The sequence below is a fragment of the Copidosoma floridanum genome, unplaced genomic scaffold, assembly GCF_036245765.1.
Source record: "Copidosoma floridanum isolate Cflo_tuat_1 unplaced genomic scaffold, Cflo_Japanese_pri ptg000019l, whole genome shotgun sequence".
Lineage (NCBI taxonomy): Eukaryota > Metazoa > Arthropoda > Insecta > Hymenoptera > Encyrtidae > Copidosoma > Copidosoma floridanum.
Window position 1 is genome coordinate 5,171,454 of NW_028321896.1, and position 21,571 is coordinate 5,193,024.

Consider the following 21,571-nt stretch of genomic DNA (forward strand, 5'->3'; position numbering starts at 1 on the left):
CGAGCGACGCGCATTTCCAAACGAAAAGTCCCTCTCCCCCGCGAATCCGTCCGAATCTTTGTTGTCGCTGGTAAGGTACAAAGTGGGTGTGCATGTGTTTTTTGTTCTTCTTTTGAAAAATGCCGAGCACGTGTACACGGAACTTGAGAAAAATTGCCCCGAAAGCGGAGGAAGAAAATACGAGCGCATCTGTCGCGAGGGTTGACTCGGAAAAGTTTGCAGGACGTGTTTGACGGTGGCGCTCTTCGAGGAAACGGCACAAAGCTAGCAACGCGAAGGAGCAGAGGGAAAAATCAACGTTCCTTTGCAAGCTCGGAGGAGCATTTTGTCTCAAAGGGGCAGAGAAAGAGAAAATAAGATGAGGGGCAAAGGACCCCGCGACTCATAAGGGGACCCGAGGTGGAGTGAGGGTTCGGCTCTTGAATATTTCGGGAGGATGCGCCAAGACAGCCGTATTGCGGTCGCGCCAAAAGTTCTATGTACATAATATACGCGCGACACGTAACGAAGCAGTGCAAGGCTGCGAGGAGGTAAACCGTACGGGGCGAGTTGATTGCTCCGACGTGGGCTTCTTGGATTACGGAGACTCGTCCTACGGCGGTACGAAAAAATCGGAAGGGAAGGATATACGCGCCTGGGTACGGTGGGATCTTGCGTATACCGGCGTAGTTTTGTGTGCCCGTGGCTTGTTGTTGTGCCAACTTGTATCGACGAGAATTTATCGCCGCTGCCTCCGACAGGCTTTTTACCAGCTCGGTAGCTCATCCGAGGGGTGTTTGTTTTCCCCCAAGCTGGGTTAACTTTGGAGTCCTACTCTATATAGACCCTTTTTTTATCTTAAGCTCCGAAGCGATAAGAGTCACGGCCTTTTATGAAATATGTTGTTTTTTTTTTTTTTTTTTTTTTTTTTTCATCTGGGGCGAACTATTTATCAAAGTTTCTAAAGTTTATCGGATAAACAGATAAAAAACGTCTAGTAGAAAATACGTTTTTAAATCCTCGAGTTTGCAGTTCCTCCAGAGAATGTCCGATGGCGCGTTGTTCCGGAATTACCTCGACAGAGGTATTTAAAAGAAGAAGAAGAAGAAAAAAAGAGAGAGAGAGAGAGAAAATGTATCACGAGATGATCGATAGACGGTATCGGATCAAGAAGCCACTCTGGCAGAAGCCAAGTCCTTCAAAGAAATTGGTCCTCCAAGAGGTAAAGAGGATGCCAAATTCCGACTACAGCGATGCCAATAACCATGTCTATCGTCACGTTGGGTGGACTTTTTCCAAGTTCACTATTGATTCTTGTCTCTGTTGTTTTCAGTTTATCCATCAAGTTTTCCAAAGTTTGACGATCGGGAAAATTTCAGAAAAACATTTTTTTTCCATCCGCTGTCCTTTCGATGGCACTCAATTCTTCAAGTGCTTTTCGGAGTTTGGGCAGAGCGAGTTTTACAAAGTCCACGTTACTTGGCAAACATTTTAAATGTATACGTGAAGCGCCAAGGCAGACAAATAGGAAGTGTACTGTAGTAGAGCAAGCAGTACAGAAAAAGATGGAATGTCTACTTTTAATTTGCAAACAAGTAAACTTATTAAAAATTTACACTTACTACAACTATTAGAAACTACAACTTATTAGAAACTTACACAGCAAGTTACTAAGGAGATAGTGTAGCTACCATAGAAGAGTCTGTAAGTACGCAAAATAATGTCATTTGATGTTGGGTAGGTTTATTCGTGTGGGCTACGAGCTACGTCTGACGTAATACGGACTGTGACTACTGAAGCGTATAAAGGTACGTATCCATACACTAGACTATGCTAATATGTAACAAATGTTGGACTGTTTGGTTTAGACGATTTGTAAAACATGTTTTTCATAAATAAATTCCACACGATAATTCACAGATGAATTTATAACGGTAAAAATATAATTAGTTTGACAGATTGAGCAATATAGGTACAAAACTTTCGTTCTTATTCGACGAAAAAACTTTGCTCAATTTATCACGCAATGCAAATCCAAGGGAAAAAATTGCACAATATTAAATTAATGTTACTAGATTGATCAATTTAAACTTTTAATCGAACGATGATATTTTTAAATTCGTGATCTTCCACTCAATAATGGATTTCGTCGTTTGGTCGCCAAACAAATTGCAACAAACTTCAGAAATACCATAAAAATCATTTAATTTTTGCGCGGTAAACTATTAACTGTAAAATATGAGTCGATCGGATAGAGTGTGGGTAGGGAAAGAGAGGATTGAAAAAGTCAATATTTACGGCTATTGGCTTTCAGGGGGGGAAAAATCTAGACTCTCCAGGGGGGTATGGAATTGGATACTTTAGCCGGGAGGTGTGGTTATTATCTTTCAAGCTGCTCCTGTGGCCGTACATTGAACACGTTTACACTGTTCTTTTCTTTATCGTCGGTATTTTCATTATCAGCTAAGATGAGAGAGATAAAAATCTTGGTATACTCGTCCACGGTATTTAGCGTAATTTTTTTTTCATTTACATTGTTCAATGATTGTATCGTGTGTTTTATATACGTACTAAGATTGGCTTACATTACAACAAACTCTACGTCTCGATCTTCGTACAGGAAATTTATACTAAGTAGCACAGAGTAATGTTTGTATGATATCTTAGAAAAAAAAGACTTACAATGAAGAGTTGCTACGTATATGTCTATAATCCATACGAATACCAAGACACACAGTAAGAACGAGACGCAATAAACATTAACAAATTAGAAAGAAAAAACATTTACTAGACATACATCAGTTGTGAAAAAATTGGTAGGGGTAAATCTAAACTGTATACATATATGTTATGTATACTCATACGACATAGTGCAAACGTAATCGATGAAAATAACCATGTATATAGCTCCAGAGACTTTTTCAAACGAAATACAAAAGTGCAGTAAAAAACAATGTGAGTGTGTGCAAAGAATTACAGAGAAAAAAGACAAGCGGGGCCTCGAGACCAGACCTTTCGCCCCCAAAGTTTTAGTTTGCCCACGAATTATTTCTCGCTCGTTAACATACCCGCAGTCGACTCGGCTTGTACACATGCATTGTGTGCGCATTGAACGGGCCCGATTGTAAATTATGCATGTTTACGAGGCGCGAAACGTTTGCGCGATCGGCACTGGAAGTTTTCTCGTGCACGTGTTTGTTTTTCGTCAGACGAGCGAGAAGCGGGAGACAAAATCTCGCGCTGACTTTTCGAGACGCGCGCGCTCGTGGATAAATATTTATGGCAAGCCGTTTGTGTATACAAAAACAGATGGAGAATTCAGTGGTGCACGAATTGAGGGCGTTGCAAATCTCTGATCTCGTGGCTCTTTGGTATTAGAAGCAAAAAAAGGAAAAAAAATTATTACGGAATAAATTTATTATTACTTGGAGTGAAAAAAAAAGGTTCATATGCAAAATCAGTACATCTACTTGAACAGAGAAAAAAACAACCGATTATCGGGGGTGGAAAAAAAATTTGTACTCGTGACAGGGTATCGTGATACTTGATGTAAATAACTGGCAATCCAGAATATATTTACAATTTGTGTGTCAATAGGAAAGTCGATTTTATAAACAGAGAAATTAAAAAAAGTAATAATAATAGTAAAAGAACAAAAGTGTGGAGGGAGTTACTAGAGTTAATCAATCAAGGCGTGGCAGAGGTGCGTTTTCGTAATAGACTGAAAAGTATAATTAAAATTTATTAAATTGAAGTAGCTAGTAGTAAAAGAAGAAGAAGAAGAAGAGAAGCCAGTGAGAAAGAGAGAAAGAAAGAGAGATGGCAAGCACAGTGAGAAATGAAAAATCATAGAATGAAAAAATTGCGACTAGCTGCTACGAGCGAGGGAATAGCCGGTGCGTGGACGAGTGATTGTGACGGAGTGAAAATTGATGAAAGCTCAAAACTAACGAGGCAAAAATGAGTCAGGGTGGAGATAGATGGGTAAAGAGTATTGAAAACTTGCTCAGGCCAGAGTTTTGGTGAGACGTGGAAAAAGTGACGAATGAATTGTGTTTTGATGACGAGAGGCTATTGTTAAGTGACGTGCAAGCTGGTGAGAAAACAAAAAAAAAAATTAGCCAAGTGAGGAAACAAGATAGATCGTTCGATTTTTCAGCAGAGTTGAATAGAACAGTATAGCAGTAATAGTTGGTAAGTTAATTTTACAGTATAGTAAGTAAGTAAGAGCCAGAGAAATTTCTTTTAGTTGGATGAACTTTTTCGTTTTCATCATGTTTTAGTTTTCCAAACAAAATCGCAAATAAAGACCACCTGTGTGAAAAAGCTTAGTTGAGCCAACTAAATTGTTCTCTGTGTAGAGCGAAAGACGAAGCGAGAAAAGAGTTTGCCCTCTGAGGCTGACGCAATTTTTTTTTTTTAATATTGAATCGAGCCACTTATCAGCTAGCAAAGTTAAAATTTTTATTCATTAGTACAACACAATTTTTTTCCATATTCATGTCTCATAATATAATAGAGCGTATTTTAATTGTTAATTTTTTATTTTTTGAATTTATTTATATTTTTCTTCCACTGAACTTTATCCAAATAAATTCGTTTATTTTCAATGTACAAAGCCATAAAGCAAATTTATAAAATTTTCGTCAACAATGAACTTTTGATTTTGCAATTGAAATGAAATTTTTTTTTTCTATAACCCACTGAAATTCATGAATGGATAATGACTTGTCATAAAGACAATTAGGTATGCACGTAAAAAGTAAGGAGTGCCCGGTAAAATTACCATCCAGCTTTATTGGAGTCACAAACTTTTGAAAACATCCGCAGAAGCTATATGAAAAAGAGAAAAAAAAATTTGCGATGAAAGTTTTTTTTTTTTTTTTTTTTTTTAATACAGTGAAACAATATTTTACTAGAGTCACGAAAGTAATCTCAGCCTGCGATAAACGTTTTCGCAGGGTTTTAAGAAAATGCACTTTTTCTTCGCTAAGTAGAAGCAAACTCTTTTCTTAGTGCATCGGAGTAATCGTGAATGGTGCTGCTGAGCACAGGAGTGGTTTTTCAAGGAGGGCATGTAGGAAAGAACAGGAAGAAAAAAAAATGAAAACAAAAGAGAGAACAAAAAAATACAAAAAACAAACAAAAGTGTAAAACAAGAAGGGAAAAAACTGAAAACAGACACATAGATAGAGAGAGAGAGAGAGAGAGAGAGACATAAAGAAAAACAGCGGAGAGGAAAACACGCAAATAAAAAAGTCAATGTCGAATGTACGTGTGTATGCTCGTGTGTCGCTTGTGTTGATGAGTACGTGTGCGTGTAAAGGTGTGTTTGTGTGTCATCAATATGAGCATTGCTATTGTTGTGTGATTGTTTTTTTTTTTTTTTTTTTTTCAAACTTTGTATGTATATAATGTTTTGTATATGGGATTGCACAGGGGAATAAAAAAAAATGTTCAACTTCAACATGATCAAAATTTCAAGTTTTGGTTGTTTTTTTTTTTTGACTAATTGTTAGAACGTGTTGTTTTTTTCTTTTGTTTTTTGTTTTGGTTTTTTTTAAATTTCAGTAAAACTTACAACGTCAATAATTTGCATAAGCGTAAGGCCGAAGCTCAGCCGCAGGGACTCGGACTCGTTTTGGACCGGGCGCTCCAGCACGTTGTACGAATCCAGCAGGTCGTTTAGCAGTCTCTTCTCGTGAGGACCGCCACTTACCAGTCCTGATACCGAATATTCATACATGTATTCTTCTCGACAATGTTTTGGATATTTTTTTCTGCATTTTTTTTTTTTTTTTTTTTTTTTATGTGAGGTTTTTTTGTTTACTTATACGTGTACCGTCGTTTTTGTTGATTAAAAAAAAAAAATAATAAAAAAATAACAATGATGCAATAATCAAAACCCTTTTTTTAAAAAAAATGGAGTACAGAAACCATGTACAAAACGTGGTAGTGATGGCGTTGTCGCATTAACCCTCTTCTTTTCTTCACTTGTACGTCGAGTTTGGTGAAAAAAAAAAGAAAAAAAAAGCACTACAAAATAAAAAAAAGATGGTAAATAACGAGGGAGAGAGAGTTGTCCTCGTTGCCGTGCTCATTCGAGAATGCGTACGTATATGCGCGCGCAAGAGCTACAATGTACGTAAACTTGGTTGCAAACGTCCGCAACTCTTATCTCGAGTAGCGTGTGTTGTGTCTGTTATTTATTATTTTTTTTTTTTCCTCGTCCTCTCGAGGCTCGCTCGGCTTTTAATGGACTCTAAACGACTCTTATTGTCATGGCTTCGAAAACTTTGCTCGCTTTTTACCCGCCCAAGCCGTGCAGTGCCTTCACTCTCTTCTTCACTTTTCCCTGTCGAAATAATTGTTGTAGCGCTATTTCTGTCTCCCGAGAGCGGAAGGGGAGTAAGTAACTTTAAGAAAACGTTTTGGCTTTTGCTCTTTTTTTTTTTTTTTTTTTTTCTTATAATAGCGATAGCACGAAAATTTATGGGGCACGAGAAGCAAGTAATGCGAGCGCGTCCTTTCATCGAGGAAAAACACATGATTGTGGATTCCAAGCGAACCGAGTTGGAAAAATACGAGCTCGCACAAAGACCACAAAACGATGTGTGCCATTTAGAGATGGGATCAATTTTCACGCGGGTTTCGAGATAATTCTAATGTCCCGGTGACTATCGCTACCTGTCACATGTATGTTTACAGCATGCGGAGGAGCCAAGTTTTTTTGTTTTCTTTCATATATATGTGCGTGTATATGCATTTAAATTGAAGTATCGGTGTGACGTTTTTGTCTCACACTTTCTCCTACTGAGATTGCAAAATGTATACCTTTTCACTCGCGGAAACGGTAACCCGTTTTCAAGCTTTTGGAGCTTTTTTTCAGTTGTAGGTACTATTTGCGTATGACATTTCCAACCAACATTGTTTCGCGCAAATGTACACTTTGTTAAATAATGGCACTGTCATCGTGAATGCAAATCCGCTCTCGCTACTTACACTTCCGGATTCATGTGCGATAAATACACCAGTCTCAAGTGATTCCGGAGTATCGAAAAATCCCATTGACCCACTGTTGTAAGCACGGAAACTATTAAATTTATCATCCACGTGGAGACAAGTACATGTACAGTGGCTATTGCGGTGGACAACTTTGCCGAACGGAATACCCATCGATTTCACGTCCCACCCCACGCAGTCGTCCGCGAGTCCTGGAATTTAAAAACTGCTGAATCGAGCGTGTTCGTGAGAAAAAAAAAAAAAAAGGTCACGCGCCCGTTCACTTAATGCATTCCCACAGTCTGGAAGGGGCTATACGATTGCCCGGCGGTTCGGCTCGCGTGCCGGACTATGCATGTATATACACAGTGCCTCCTCAGCCGGACACTCGGACCCGGCAATTTCCGGCCGCGCCGGCTTTACTGGCCACTCCCGCCCCTCCTCGCGCGAGTCAAGCTACCCACCCCAGCCCCCCTTCGCCCCCGGAAGTAATTAAGAGCCGTACTCCCGTGGCTCTTCCCCCCCGGACCCACGAGGATTACTCTTAGTTTTGGCACGAGCTCGCCGGCCATTGGTAAATGACGGCTTGCCGTTTTTCTTTCGCCTGTACCTACGACTTTCCACTTTCTCGTCAATCCCCCACCCCTTTTTTTACAGGTAGGTTTATACGTCCGGCGCATACGGTGCGCCTTACGTTTATTTCTGGATCAAGGTATTTTTTTTTTTTTTTTTTTTCCTCAGCTACGTCAATACTTGCGATTAAGACCACCTTAAGGATTATGAGAGTATGTTTTTATACGTACAACTCTTGGAGTGACGCTCAATACAATACTTTCGAAACGACAAATAATAAATCCACGCAGGAAAAAAAAAAAAATTTGACCTCTTTTATTCATAGTTGGAGACAAAGAGGGCTGCGAGAATTTTTTTAAACTGTCTTTTTCCAATGAAAGGGAAAAAAACGCCTTTTTATACTTGGCATAAAAAATACAAAGATCTCACTGCGTTTAAAAAATAAAAAAAAAAAAAAAAGGGCAACTCGTTCCCGAGGGCAAAAAAATGCCAACAATACCGCAATACCCAAAAGTAATTGTAACGAATTCTCAATTAATATGATAAATCGGATGGTTCCGACTTTCGCTGGCAAACGCATAAGCACAAGTAATTACATGACAAACAAAAGCAAGAGTAAAACCTCGTTTATCGAAACACCACACGAGCAAAAAAAAAAATCCTCCTCGTGACCGACTTTGTCGCGAAATTGATTTTTAATTAAACCTCCTCGTCGAACTCTCCAAGGTATACGCCCAAGCGAAGATGAAAGAAATTATTAAAATAATTAAAACCGATAATCCACCCAACTGCCTACGTAGCGGCTACCCCCTACCCCTAGATCCGCAAATGAGGCGTCACGACAAAAGCGCCATTTCAATTAATTACGCAATTACTGCAGTGCTTCTTCGCTCTTATTTATTCCCCCCCCCCGTTTTTCTCTGCATCAATGTTGTCATTATTCGTCCCGATAATTAGCGCGTTCAAGTATCATCCCCTGCGCGCGTATACCTGTACATTGTATTTATAAACCTAGGAAAGAGCGATCATACTTTGGATCAAACTAGGGCGGGAGCACCTGTACCTGTAGAGAGAAAAGTCCAAGTTGCGCGTAAAAAAGTGCAATTAAAAATCAATCTCCCGAGCGCGGCTAATAACTAATTGCACTCGAGTTGGCCTCCTCGCGTTTATTTATTTTTCCTTCTTACTTCCGATAAACTTCATTTTACGCGACGCGAGGGGAAAGCAAACGCGGAAAATGAGCCAAAAAAAAAAAAAAAAGACCAAACGCTGCAAACAAACACACATACGGATAGAGAGAGAGAGAAAGAAAAGCGTTATACGAGAAAGGGGGGATGGGGGGTGCAAAAACAAAGAAAAAACACGGCGCACGTTCGGAGTTTGCGAAAAATTGGAGCACCCAATAAGCTCGGCGAAATTATACGTGCACCGGTACTATACACTCGGTTGGCTTACATACGTGTGCGGACGTATATATCCACCACCGTCCTAATTTCAGGGCAGGAGGGGGAGGGGAATAGGCTAATCGCGACGTTGGCAGAAAGATATCTCTCGTGGTGCTTCAGTATATACGCGTTTATGTTTCTCCTTCCGCGCGACGTCGCATCCTTATCTCATCGAAATTCTTCTTTCGCTCGTTGTTTTCAAATACCCTGCTCTTCCTCTGCAGCGCTCGGTTGCACCCTATCCCCCTCGACTTCGTTTACAATGTTTTTTTTATTTGCCCGCGTAATTTACCTTCCTCCCTCGTTGATTGCACCTGCACGGATGCCCCTCCCCACCATACCTTTCCAATTTTTTTTTTTTTTTTCGTTACGCAGACACTTCGCACCGTCTCTTTTCCACCCTGCGACGCCGGTAAGAGCACATTGTCGTCCATATCATGCCGTACGTGTGTATGTGTAACGCAGAGTGAAAGAAATCCCTTTCGATTACAAACGTGTGTACTTTGGGGCTTTTACCTCGTTCGCGCGGCTGTTTCAATTAGCTCGCGAGTGAACGCGGTGTTTATTGAAAGCGTTTCGAATCGGCGAGCAATTTGCAACTTCCACACACTACGGTCCGAGAAAAACTTTTGGAGCTCCGTGAAGTTCGTCGAGTTATTACGAAGGTATCAATAAGTGAAGGATAAAAACAATGGGCTTAAAATTCATACAACACACGGGTTGACAAAATCGCGCGCTGCTTTGATTCCCCGTGATTACAGGTGTTGTAACCGTGGGGTGCGCGCAAACCGTCAAGCAAAAAATCTACTTGCATACCGTCCTCGAAAAAGTTGTTCAATTTTAACTCGACCCTTCTGCCACGGTTCAATCGGCATATGGACAAAATAGAGGTGATAACTCTTTACTTTCGATACGTCTCGAGACACGATATGTGGTACAGTACCGCCACTATGTATACTCGAGGACAGCAATGTTTGTCAAAGAGACGAGAAAGCGTCTTTCTGCAGTCCATAAGTTCATGCGAGATTGGCCCTCCTTGTGAACGCAAAACGTATTTGTTTTTTGTTTTTTTTTTGTTTACCATAGTAACAGAATCGGCTATAACCACGAGCAAGTGTATACATGCCTAGGGTGCGCAACAACCACCAGGAAAATTCATCCCCCCCCCCCCCAACTCGACTGTACACATATATACCTTTCTAGCAAAACTAAACTCATAGAAGACGCGCTATCTCTCGCCGAGGCGTTTATCTCGGCGTCAAGTTCACGCGCACGGCAAACTCCCGACCCCCCGTCATCCTGTCTCCCGACGCGTAATTTCTCTCTCGCACCAACCCCCCCCCCTTCGTACACGCCGCAGCATAATATACGATGAGAAAGAGCCAATGTACACAGGGTATGAGCATCGCTCTTTCCCGCGGTATATATACACACTCTATACCCTTTACCCCCTTCTGCCGCCATAATAATACACTCGCGCGTCCACCCCCAAGGAGTCTTGCGCGTAATTTCCCGTATCGCGTCCAGTATGCATCCGGTATACGTCGCTTCGAACCGAGAAAATACTACATGTGTGTACCAGTGCTTTAGTACGGCTGCTGATTATTTTTCTAAAATGAAGCCCTAGATGAGCGCCACCTAAATGTATCTCGTCCTTCCAGTATGTTGTTGTTGTTGTTGTTTTTTCATTGTTCTTCCCCTTTGAAAGTAATAGCCATTAGCGCGCCAGCTGGAAATTAGTAAACGGGGTGTGCAGGTATTATCGGAAGAGCCCCCCGTATCCCAACGCGGTGTATATATAGGTACTGCACGAAGCAAATCCGAGAAACGAAACACACGTTGCGCGCGCGATGGTACTGTAATACTATACCAAGGGGGGGGGGGGTGGGGGCGGACTTTGGCACAGTTTCCTCGTCAGGGCCTGACCTACTGGCGCGATTATCGATTTGCATCGCGGCGCTTAGCTTTTGGCAACGGCCCCTCCTCTGTGTATACCTATACGTACCGCGCTGGCTTTGCCCATACTTGTGTATACATGTATACCGTATAGGGGGGGCAGGGGAGAGGGCGCTTTTCTCAATTTCCAAATTGGCATTACTCGAATATTATTATTTTTTTCTCGTTTTCGTCCTTTTGAAGTGACTCCCTTTACCCCTCCCCTCCCCCAAACTTGGTGGGAGATGGATGGATGGATGGGGGAGCTCGGCCGCGCTTTCGGGCGAAATTGAAAAGTACCCGAGCACGTGTGTATTCCGTGCTCAGGTTTTTTTGGCTGCACACACGGCCACGGAGATGGGATGGACGACGGACCTTGGCGCGCGACACCGGTACCAGCTCTCTTCGTAAGTACAGTTTCAAACTCGGCTTGTGGTGCCCACATACATACAGAGAGTCAGCAGCAGTGCGACACGCACCAGATGGTGACGGCGAATTTATATAAAGGAAACGGATAGATGCGACTCCTTATGTATACATATATGCGAACGTGTGCGGTTTAATATCGGTGAAATGCTCGGCAGCGAGTATCACACGGCCCGAAATCCGCAGTCTCCGCGTGTAATTTGAAACGGACGCTTTATGAGTTTCGCTCGTCTCTGCTTTTTTTCCGGCCCTACTGGTTCCTTCTCCCCTTTATTTTTTTTTTTATTTTTTTTTTTTTTCGTTCCATCCTGGGAATAGTGTATACACACATACGACGATGACGATGGTGTGAAAAATTTGGGCTGGGTGACGAAGCGCACTGTACATTATACATATGCAGAGGCTGGGCCGACGACATTCCCGGCACGTATTTAATATGTGAGGTGGAGCATACTTTTCGAGCGAGTACGTTATGGGGCAAAACGCAGGCCGCGCCGTTGTGGTGAATTTTAAGGAAAACTTTTGAAAATCGAAAGAAAAAGAGCCACCCCACCCAACGAAGGCCATGGTTGCGCGAGCGCTGAATAAACAACTTTGGACTATACACTGGGGACCATTTGCCGCGCAATTTTTCACTTTTGAAAATCCCCCTCGAGTTGACAATCACGTCCTACCCAATTCAATCCGAAAAGTTGTTTGGTCCTTGTGTCTATGCGTTGCTGCGCCGTCACGCGTCCAAGAAAAAGCAAAAGAAGCTCTTAGACCAAAGTTCTGGAAACTAGCCCGCGTGTACGCCGGTCCCCAAATCCTCATTGGAAATGGATGCGGCGTCACTCGGAAATGAAGTTTCGTAAGAGGATCCCGTCGAGACGACTACTTTCGCGCCCCTGCAGTGCCAAAGTTACAACGCGCATCAACGACACCAAACACACGGGCTAGCGGTCGTTGGCGAAACTCCTCGATCCGATTCCTCCATGCGCGCACACGGGTGTCAACGACACGAGATAAAAAAAAAAAAAGCTCCCTTCGGCTGCAGGGGTTTATTCCGGTTTTGGTACCCAAAGAGAGCCGGTACGCGCACGCGAGGTGGGGGTCGCTGAACCGTGGAAAGCCGAACGGTGTTCTTGACTGCGACGGTCTCTCGCGAATATATACGTGCCCCTGACACGTAGGCGCGCGGTCGATCGATCCGACCAGCCGGCCGAGACAAACTGTTTGGAAGTGTACCTCCCTCGTTACATCCCCTGTACGGCAGGTTCAAAACAACGTGGAAATGTGTGCAGGGTTGAATTCTAACGGAGATTTCACTGTGCGTGTCCTTGGTTTTTCGTCCCACATGGGATCCGGGTTTGGTCGAGGCGGGAGGGGTCTGTCTTTCTCTCGGATGCGGTGTGGACGAGCTCAGGGGGGAGAGTCAAAAGTTTTGATTTACGGGTCTCGAAAAATTCGGGCCCCTTCTGGTTCGTCGTAGCGCGCGCGATCGTCTCTTCGCTCTACGGCGGGGGTGATACGAAACAAGTGCGAGTTTCCGGTTTCCCACCCTCCTTCCGGGATTTTGGTTCGAGCAATCCGGTGACGCGGGCGTCGCGGACAGCTGCCGGTGCTTGCAAGTTCCGCATCGTTCTCGCGAGGGTGTGTGTAGGTACTTTTTTTTCTCCTCCACGTATCTTCCACCCCACGCGCGAATTTTCGCGAGATGCAATAATTTTGGTGTCGCAAATCCTCTCATAAGAATTTCCTATAACTGCAGTTATTGTACATGTATGCAAGAAAAAAGGGGGAATTTCCCGAGTCCCCTTCCGAGTATTAGCTCCACACTAGCAGATCGGTCGACTCGCACTCAATCTCGACTTGCCACCTCTATAAACTTGCAAGCTCTCGCATGTACGTGCGCCCTCTTGTGTGGCTCACGATTATGTCCCTAATGACGCCCACACTAGACGTGCAGCCAACGAGTGAATTAGACTGCTTCCGCTGCTATGGCGCGTATATAATGACAACAGCAACAACTCCGCAAGCTCAACAACGCCGTTGACGACGGCACTAGACCGCTTGACGACTCTCGTTGGGCCGCGCGACGAGTGTCATTGATTTCGCCCATCGACGAGCAATTGGAAAAGACGGGGGGATGGGGGGTGCGCACAGTGATTAACCTCGTTTGCTTTCTCTTTCAACCGAAGCCGAGGATACCTTGGAGCAGAAAGCTCGCCACGGATATTGGCTTTGATGGCTTCGGAACAAGCCAATCGCGGACCAAGGAGCAGATAAAACGATCACCCCCGATCTCTGCTCCCTTGCGCGCTCTACCTCTGACTCTTTTGATCCGTCGTATTTTCCGACGCGCGCGCACCGGGATGCTTAATCGAGTCTCGGCGCAAAGGCGTGATTTCGACCGAAAGAGCCTTTTCCGCGGTCTTATACCACCGACCGATCCTTTTTTTCCTTCCTCTTTTCTCACAGATTCGATTCATCGAGAAAGATCGGTAATTTTTTTTTTTTTTTTTTTTTTTTTTTTTCATCGAATCGAGACGAGATTGCTTTCTCATTTTTTTCTACTTTTGTCACTTTTGCCATTGCAAACAAGTATTCGATTATTCCCCCGACTCGTCGGTGTATTGTCCATGTTTTCGGCAAACATCGCAGGCGCTCTCTTTGACAGGAGGATTACGGTACAACCGTTCCGCCGCAGATCTATGAATCATCGTTTCAGCCCCTCCCAACCCACCCTTCGGTGCACAATGAACGTTTGACGCAGCTGTGCCTCTGTACACAGTAGTATATGCATGCTCGTCGATAACAGAGAACGGCATCGATTAATGCACCCACTTTGTTCACATTAGTAGGGCAAGTTCCGAGATTCTCTCCCCCCCCCCAACCCACTGTTTACTCTGTATTTTCTACGAGCTTGACGTATTGCTAACGCTTTGTTTTTTCCTTTTTTCTCTTTTTTTTTTTTTTTTTTTTTTTTTTCATGTTTACCAATCGACCGATTAATGTAGACATGAATAATCAAGCTTTGAAAATTATACCGAAATCGCAGTGATTAATGGTTTTAATGAGTTTTATATCTTTGAACTTCTCTGGTCGAAAGTAGCGCTTTTGCGTTGTCGCCTACGCGCGATCGGACGGAAAATCGAGCGTATTACTGTTCACTTAATCGGGAGCAAGTGTGCGTCATTTTTTTTTTTTTTTTTTCCAACTGTTTACTCGCACTAATTTTATTGAAAACTCATCGAATCGAAAATTTGCCTTTGAATCGAAAGCAACTACACTTTTCTAATGAAACTCGCTCGATGGAATACCTCCCAAGAATTTATTTAGCTCATTTTGTCGACATCGCCTTCCGTTGGCTGTGCAAACAATGTTTGCTCTGTTTTTTTTTTTTTTTTTTTTTTTTTTCAACGACGAAGCCTTATTAAACGCCATTTAATCAGTCACTTGATTAAAAAACATCCTACGCGTCGGTCTGACCAAACAGAGGCTTGTACTACTGAATTTTCTCATTAGCCGTATAAAAGCGTGCCACCTTCAAAAAATCTCAATGACAACTCTAGTTGTTAATAACAATACTAAGTTATCGCCCACTACACAAAGAGCAACGATAAATTTATCAACTAACGCAATGTCTGACCAAACCCGCATCTATACTACTTAAAAAATTATAGTACGAGAATTCGCGAATAAATGCATTTACACGATTCAAACGTGTTTGAACAAGATGGGTGGGACAAAATAACACCAACAGAGCAAAGTTTTCGCAGCGCCCTTTAATTTATTCATAATATTATATGAACGGTGGAATGATAAAATAAGTACCAAAAGTATCTCGAGTGTGCACGAACGAAAAAAAAAAAAAATATCTACATCGATTGTTGCGACGACGCCATCCTACTAGTATACAGACACACGATCTCAAGATCAGATTTCTCAAAAAAAAAAAAATAAATTAAAAAAAAAAAACCAAACAATTGAAACACTTTTGCGCATATCAAATTGTCCGTCAACTTGCGCGTCTCGAATGTCTCAACCGTAAGATACATTTCTCCAATATCTCCATTTCTCGACATTCGTAAGTGTACATAAAATGTATTGTCGTAGCGTAATGTCGATTTCGAGAAACGTAAACCTTGTATCAGTTACAAGTGTCGGTAGATCAATGCTAGTAGATAATGCACCAGTAGATGTGTAGGAGTGTCCGTGTATATAAACACGAGTAGGTTGTGTGTATAGAGGTAAAAGTGATGTATATACGTAACAAACTGTTCTTCCCTCATCTTGTGATCGAAGCATCTATAGTTGTAACGGTCCATTGATTTTTTTTTTTTTACTTTTTTTATTTTTTCGTTTCCTGTACCTTTGATTGCTTTCAAATTTTTCACCCTTCGTTTGCATTGACAATGCGTATCTCACGTGTTCACAATGCATGTGCATCGCACAAAAAAAAAGAGACAAATACACGATGGTTCATACACGCATCATCTTGTCCCTCTGTATGCCTGTGATATTTACGTGTTTGTGTGTGTGTGTGTGTCGGTTTTAATACATAAAACCGTTTCTGTATCAGTGTTATCCGTCGATTTTTCATCATCCATTATTTATCTTGTGATATTTAGCTCTTGTTTGTTTAAAACAAGCCGAGCACATAATATTGATTGGTGTAGCACATAATAATATACATAATTATCATTATCATTAGGTATACACGAATACATGATCGGACGAAGGGGTGAATTTTCGTGATGTCTTAGTCGATATACACATTGTCTGGTGTACATCGTTCGTGACCTTACGTAACTAAATGTTTATGCGTGTAAAATCGGTAGTGTTGGTGTACATGTTTTGTGTGAATTTTCGCGTGTAACGCACTCGTACTACAGATGGCGATTGACTGGCCACGCGTGAATCATCATTCAAACACTAATCTATACTTTTTCTGTAGTCGTAATGCACCGGCAAAAAACGCTCGCCCCCTCCCTGCAACCGGTCCAAGAAAAAACAAACAACCCTCCTCGCAGTTTGGCGTAAGCTTTCAAAGTGATTGTTACGATTTTCAATTGGACCACGGTTAATTCGATTGACTCGGGATAAAGCTCCCGATTGCAGCGAATGACAATCAATGTTCGTCAAGTTTTCACGCCAGTGGGGGATAACGCGGGTCTCGCAACAAAAGCGCGATCATTGATAAATCCCCTGTCGGCCGATGGAAATTCAATTCGTAATGTCGTTTAATCGCGAAGCCAAAGCTAACACGTTCAACCGTGAAAAACTGGCAAACAAAATATTCGGGCTCTCCCAAAAATAGAGTTACATCCAAGAGGTCTAAGCGTACAATGAACAAAGTGTACTCGAGCTCTAATGTATAAAGGGGAAAGAAACATCTTGGTTTGGACACCGGTGTGCCGGTGAGCTAATCCGAGGGAAATTCTAACGGTCCACGTGAGAGGGAGGGGAAAAGAGAGCGGGCGTGGGAATGCCGTTTCGACCGATCAACGACTCCGGGCTGCCCGAAAGGCCCTCGCTGCTTTTCATTTGTCGTGGCTCGCGCGCCGCGGTACTCGAGAGAGGGGGTGGGTATGGATATGCCTCCCCCGGGAGAAAGAGATGCACCGGCGAAAGTTTATCTCCCCGGGCCACGCGCCTTTGTTTTCCACGCGGGTGCGCGAGGGAGGGGGGCATCTAATCCACGCGTAGTACCAGCTCGGGCTAATTTAATGCAGTCTCGCTGCGGCGGCGCCTGGAATACGTGCGCGCACCACCTCCGTACAACCTCGGACTGTGTTGCAGGGGGGGAGGAAGGTATATAGGCCCCACGAGTTTTCGGCGAACGCGTATATAGGTGTCGGCGCGTAAAGCACCGATGGTTGATGCGAAAGCTGCTTCCAGCCCCCTCCCTCGTTACGTCCCTACCGAGCCTACACGTACACGCGCCCTTTTTACCTTCTGCATATTGTACCTTCGGAGAGCCCGTGGATTTCGGCTGGGCTCCGGGAGTGCTTAATTCATTAAATTGCGCCCTGCTTTTACTTGCTCGACGAGCGGGTACGAAGCCCCTTTTCTCTCTCTTTCCCTCTTTGCGAATGTCTGGCACTTTTTTTCTGGTGGATGTAATATGTGTTACGTTGTTTTTTTTTTTTTTTTTTCATGACATGGCAGGCTGGAAAAAAGAAAAGGGAAAAGGAGTTCAGTGGTACGGACGGTACGCGTATAACCGAGCCGGAGCCGAAAGCGGTTTTCGATTTAACGAAAAATTCCTCCGGTTAATTACTCGGCGCTTCGAAGTATACACGGAGGGGAAAAAATAAATAAAATGAAACAAAACGTATGGTTGGACCAACCGGTGGAAACTCAGTTGCCCAAGTCTCGGGCAAATCTATCGGTTATCGGCCCCAACCGAACAAAAAGTTTTCAATGCTCAACTAATTTTTACAGCAAACAAGCCAACTAGTACGTTTTTCTTTTCCCGTACGATGGAAAATACGGCGGTCATTGCAATCTATTGTTCCTCCCTCGAGTGGAAGACGAGAGATCTTGCGTAAGAAAAGTTTGTCTGCAGTTTTTTTTGCTACAGACTTTTTCAGGCCTTGGTACGTGTTTTTCTTTTTTTCCGTATCCTTGACGCTCGTTTTTTCGCGGCGACGAGACTCCGTTGGCTCGATGGAAAAAAAAAAAAAAAAAAAAAGTTGGATGAATCGATCGGACGCTGAAAGTCGCGCGAGGTGGGCGCATAAATGGCAAGGACTGCGGGAGGGGAGCGCGAGAAAAGTCGGTAAACAGAGAGAAAGAGAGAGAGAAAGAGAGTGGTATCGAGGTAGTTGTGGGTGGCTCGAAAACCAATATCCTCCATCTGCCTATACTCCCGAGGCTCTGGCTGTTGTTTGTACACGCGTGTACACACGATTGAGGTGGGCATGAGGTCGTGTATACCATGGCTACACACTGACTGTCATATATATCACTTTTTGTAGAGAAACAAGGCACGCCTGCAGGCTCTTCATGTAACCGACAGAGCCCAAGTAGGATCACGGGAGAAACGAGTGCCGTTACACCATCACGTGGTTCTCAATTTTCTTTCTTTTATTTTTTTTTTTTTTTTTTTTTTTTTTTTTTTTTTTTTTTTTTCATGGGATCAATGATGATTTGCTCAAGCGAATTTGATACACCGGAGTTTGTATATATACGGGGTGCCTCCCTCCCCGCGCTGCTGAGCCGGCAATGTTTGATGTTTGTCGACCGGATGAACTGGGCTTCGCCGGCGTTGTTGTCGCACAGTCTTGTCCCGCGCATACACTCTCTGTTTACTCGAGCTAAGGTCTTCCCGGATAAACGTTGATTCATGGCGTCCAGGCCTACCTGAATCTGTTATATGAGGAATATACAGTCGCGACGAGGAACAGAGTGTTACAATATTCCTGAACTGTTGGTTACTGTTTCTACTGGTAAAAGGAGACTCTTCTCGCGATAGGAGCGTGGAGGTGTAAGTATCGGGCAGCCGAAAAAAAGTTGGGGGGGGGGGGTTGTAATTTGAAAAGATTTTGTCGGGACGGTTCTTTGGTGATTAATGTCGGAAGGAAAATTGAACAAGTCACGGACGCGTTTGTTGCCGCGGTAGCATCGGAGTCGGAATTTTTAATACCTATACGTTTGTTTTACTCAACGTAATTAATTATCAACTTTTTCTCGTAACTTTGGAAATACGTTCGGGTTTATTTATAAACTCGAGAGATTATCGGGGAACAATATAAGCTGCGCATTATGATGAATGCACGTGTTACTTTTGGAAAACTTTCAATGATTTTTCGACAACACGTGTAAAGCAGCACACTGGGACGAAACTTTTGCAAAGTAATAAATAAAGATATTTTTGGCTCTTTTGATTATTTATGAGAAATGCCGTTCGCATAATTATTTATACTGCATTACGCAATTTGTCACAATACCAAATTGCTTTTCGGAAAAAAATACGCTACAATCAATTAATCATACAAAACTCTATCGTAAGATGTTCCAACATTTTTTTTTTTTTTTTTTTTTTTTTTTTTTTTTTCATTTATAATTCTGATGGAAGCACTGTCGTCGAAAAAGGAAAAACAAAAAAGGCAAAAGCATCATCGGTGCAGGTTTCAAAGGAGGGGAAAAGGGAGCGGAAAAAAAAAATTATTTCCATAAGTTGGGGGAGGCTGAATTCCCAACAAACAGACCATCAACCCTAATTAATGAAATTTCCGTGGTAAAAAATGTTTCACCACGGGCCACGTGCATATATATGAATGCAGTCAAATGTGCACCCACCCGAAAAGGCTCCCAAAGTATACCTCAACAGACCCTTTTCATCTTGAACCCCTTCGCCGATCAAGTTCCCCGGAAATCAAACAAAATGGATCGTCAGACCTCGGAACAAACTTTTTTTTTCCTATCCATCCCTTACGTCTCCCTTACACGTCACACGTACCACTTACACACAGACGCGGTTGACGTTTACGCGCGTGCACCAGTCAATGTATCATCCGTACGAGCGTGTGTGTACGAGATCGTGTGTTGAGTTTATTTGTGCGGGTATAAAAGTCAATCTGTGCTCGTGTCGGACACGAGAGTCATTTTTCTTACTTTGAAACGGGGGCGATACATGGGTGTCTCGCTGTATCGCAACACCGACACGCTCTTGTGATGTTTGTATCGCTTACTTCAATTACACGTCGCAAACAAGATGACAAATTTACTTCCGGCCCACGTTTTGTTCATTCCAACGACCAACCGCTTTACCGTGCACGTATATTGATGGTAATAAAGAAAACTTTGTCGTTATAGTGACCAAAAAAAAAAAAGAAAAGTACACACGTTTAATGAAAAATTGGACTAAACCCGCGACCCGACGTGTTTTACGGACATACACTCGCAAAAGTGGACCCGTACCAACTACCGTAATCAGTATCGTAGGAATCACGTGAACACACTGCCATCAACCGGGATGGAAAAAAAAAGGCTTTGTCGTGAGAAAGCTCGCGCTGGTGACTGTGCTCCCCCGCACCTCTGGCGGCTCGATCCATCAGCTGGAAAAACTTTTGCTCCCCCCTCGCGAAAACAGAGGGAGAACAGCGTCCGAAAACATACTTGGATCGCTCCGTCCCTCCCCCCAACGGGCTAGTTCCTTTCTCCGAAATAAAAAAAAAAAAAATAAAAAAAAAAAAATAGCTAGCTACAACGTCGTTCCCCGTTTCAAAGCTCTCCCCGATTATGACCTCGTGTCCGTGTGTCTCGGTGCGTACACGCGCTCCGCTCCCGCGCGCACACCACCGCGCGAGTAAATAAGCAAGTTGATGGGTGTACGTGCACGGTTAACGTGCCCTGTAAGCTGCAGGAGCGGAGCGTTTATACGAGCGCGTGGTTGTGCGTGTGCGTGAAGATCGACTCACCCGACGCAGCCAGGGCGATAGCCGCCATGAGGGTCCAGCCTCCTTTCATGTTCTACCCTGCTCTGGCTCAGGAAGAACGACCTTTGCCGCCGCGCGGCTGCCTCTGTTTCGGCCCTCCCCCGCCCCGAGGGAGCAGCAACAGTCGAGGAGCGAGCGGGCCCCCTCTCTTTGGTCGTTGCTACCAACAACAACGACAAACGGGAGGACTAGACGGGATCAGGCGCTCTTCATCTCTACCTCGTGGCCCCGGCTCTCCTCCTCCTTTCAGCGCACCTTCGTGCACGCCCAGCCGACGCAGGTGACAACAAAGGAGATGCCACTCGGCCGTAACGACGCTAGCCTCGTGCCGACAGCTGCCGTTTCAGCTCCCGGAGCCGAAGCCGCCGACGCTGGCATTATCGCTATATATACCACACGGTTGTGTTGTATTTATATTATCATCGCCGGTCTGTCACTCGGGCCCGGGGCTGCTGCTGCTGCTGCTGTCGTCGACACAGCCGGACGAGCAGCTCCAACGGCCAGCCTCGACGTCGCTCCCATCCTGCGGGTCCACGGATACTTTTCACCAATCGCGCTGGCTCACCGAATTAAACAGTCGCACTCATCCATGTCGCGCGGCACTCGCGAAACCCTCGACCCCGCCAACTTGCGTGTAAACTATCCTCTCCCAGGCGGAGAGCGACGAGAGAAATGAACGAGGGACAAGGGGGGAGGGGGAGGGTGGGTAAAGGAAAGGAGAGAGAGAGAGAGAGAAGGGCAGGCGCGCGTCCGTCGACGCAAATCGATCGAGCTTCAACGTGT

The 21,571-nt window shown here is 43.8% G+C and overlaps 1 protein-coding gene across 1 annotated transcript in view; it reads right to left on the reverse strand.

The window, feature by feature from the left end:
• Positions 1 to 21,249, reverse strand: part of nAChRa7 (nicotinic acetylcholine receptor alpha7 subunit) — a 76,830-nt gene extending 55,581 nt beyond the window's left edge. The window contains exons 1-2 of the mRNA XM_014348000.2: positions 20,771 to 21,249; positions 5,561 to 5,703 (exon numbers count right to left, since the gene is read on the reverse strand). Coding sequence (XP_014203486.2) covers positions 5,561 to 5,703; positions 20,771 to 20,819 — 192 coding nt within the window. The 5' untranslated portion in view covers positions 20,820 to 21,249. The remainder of the gene's footprint in view (positions 1 to 5,560; positions 5,704 to 20,770) is intronic.
• Positions 21,250 to 21,571: the final 322 nt, after the last annotated feature.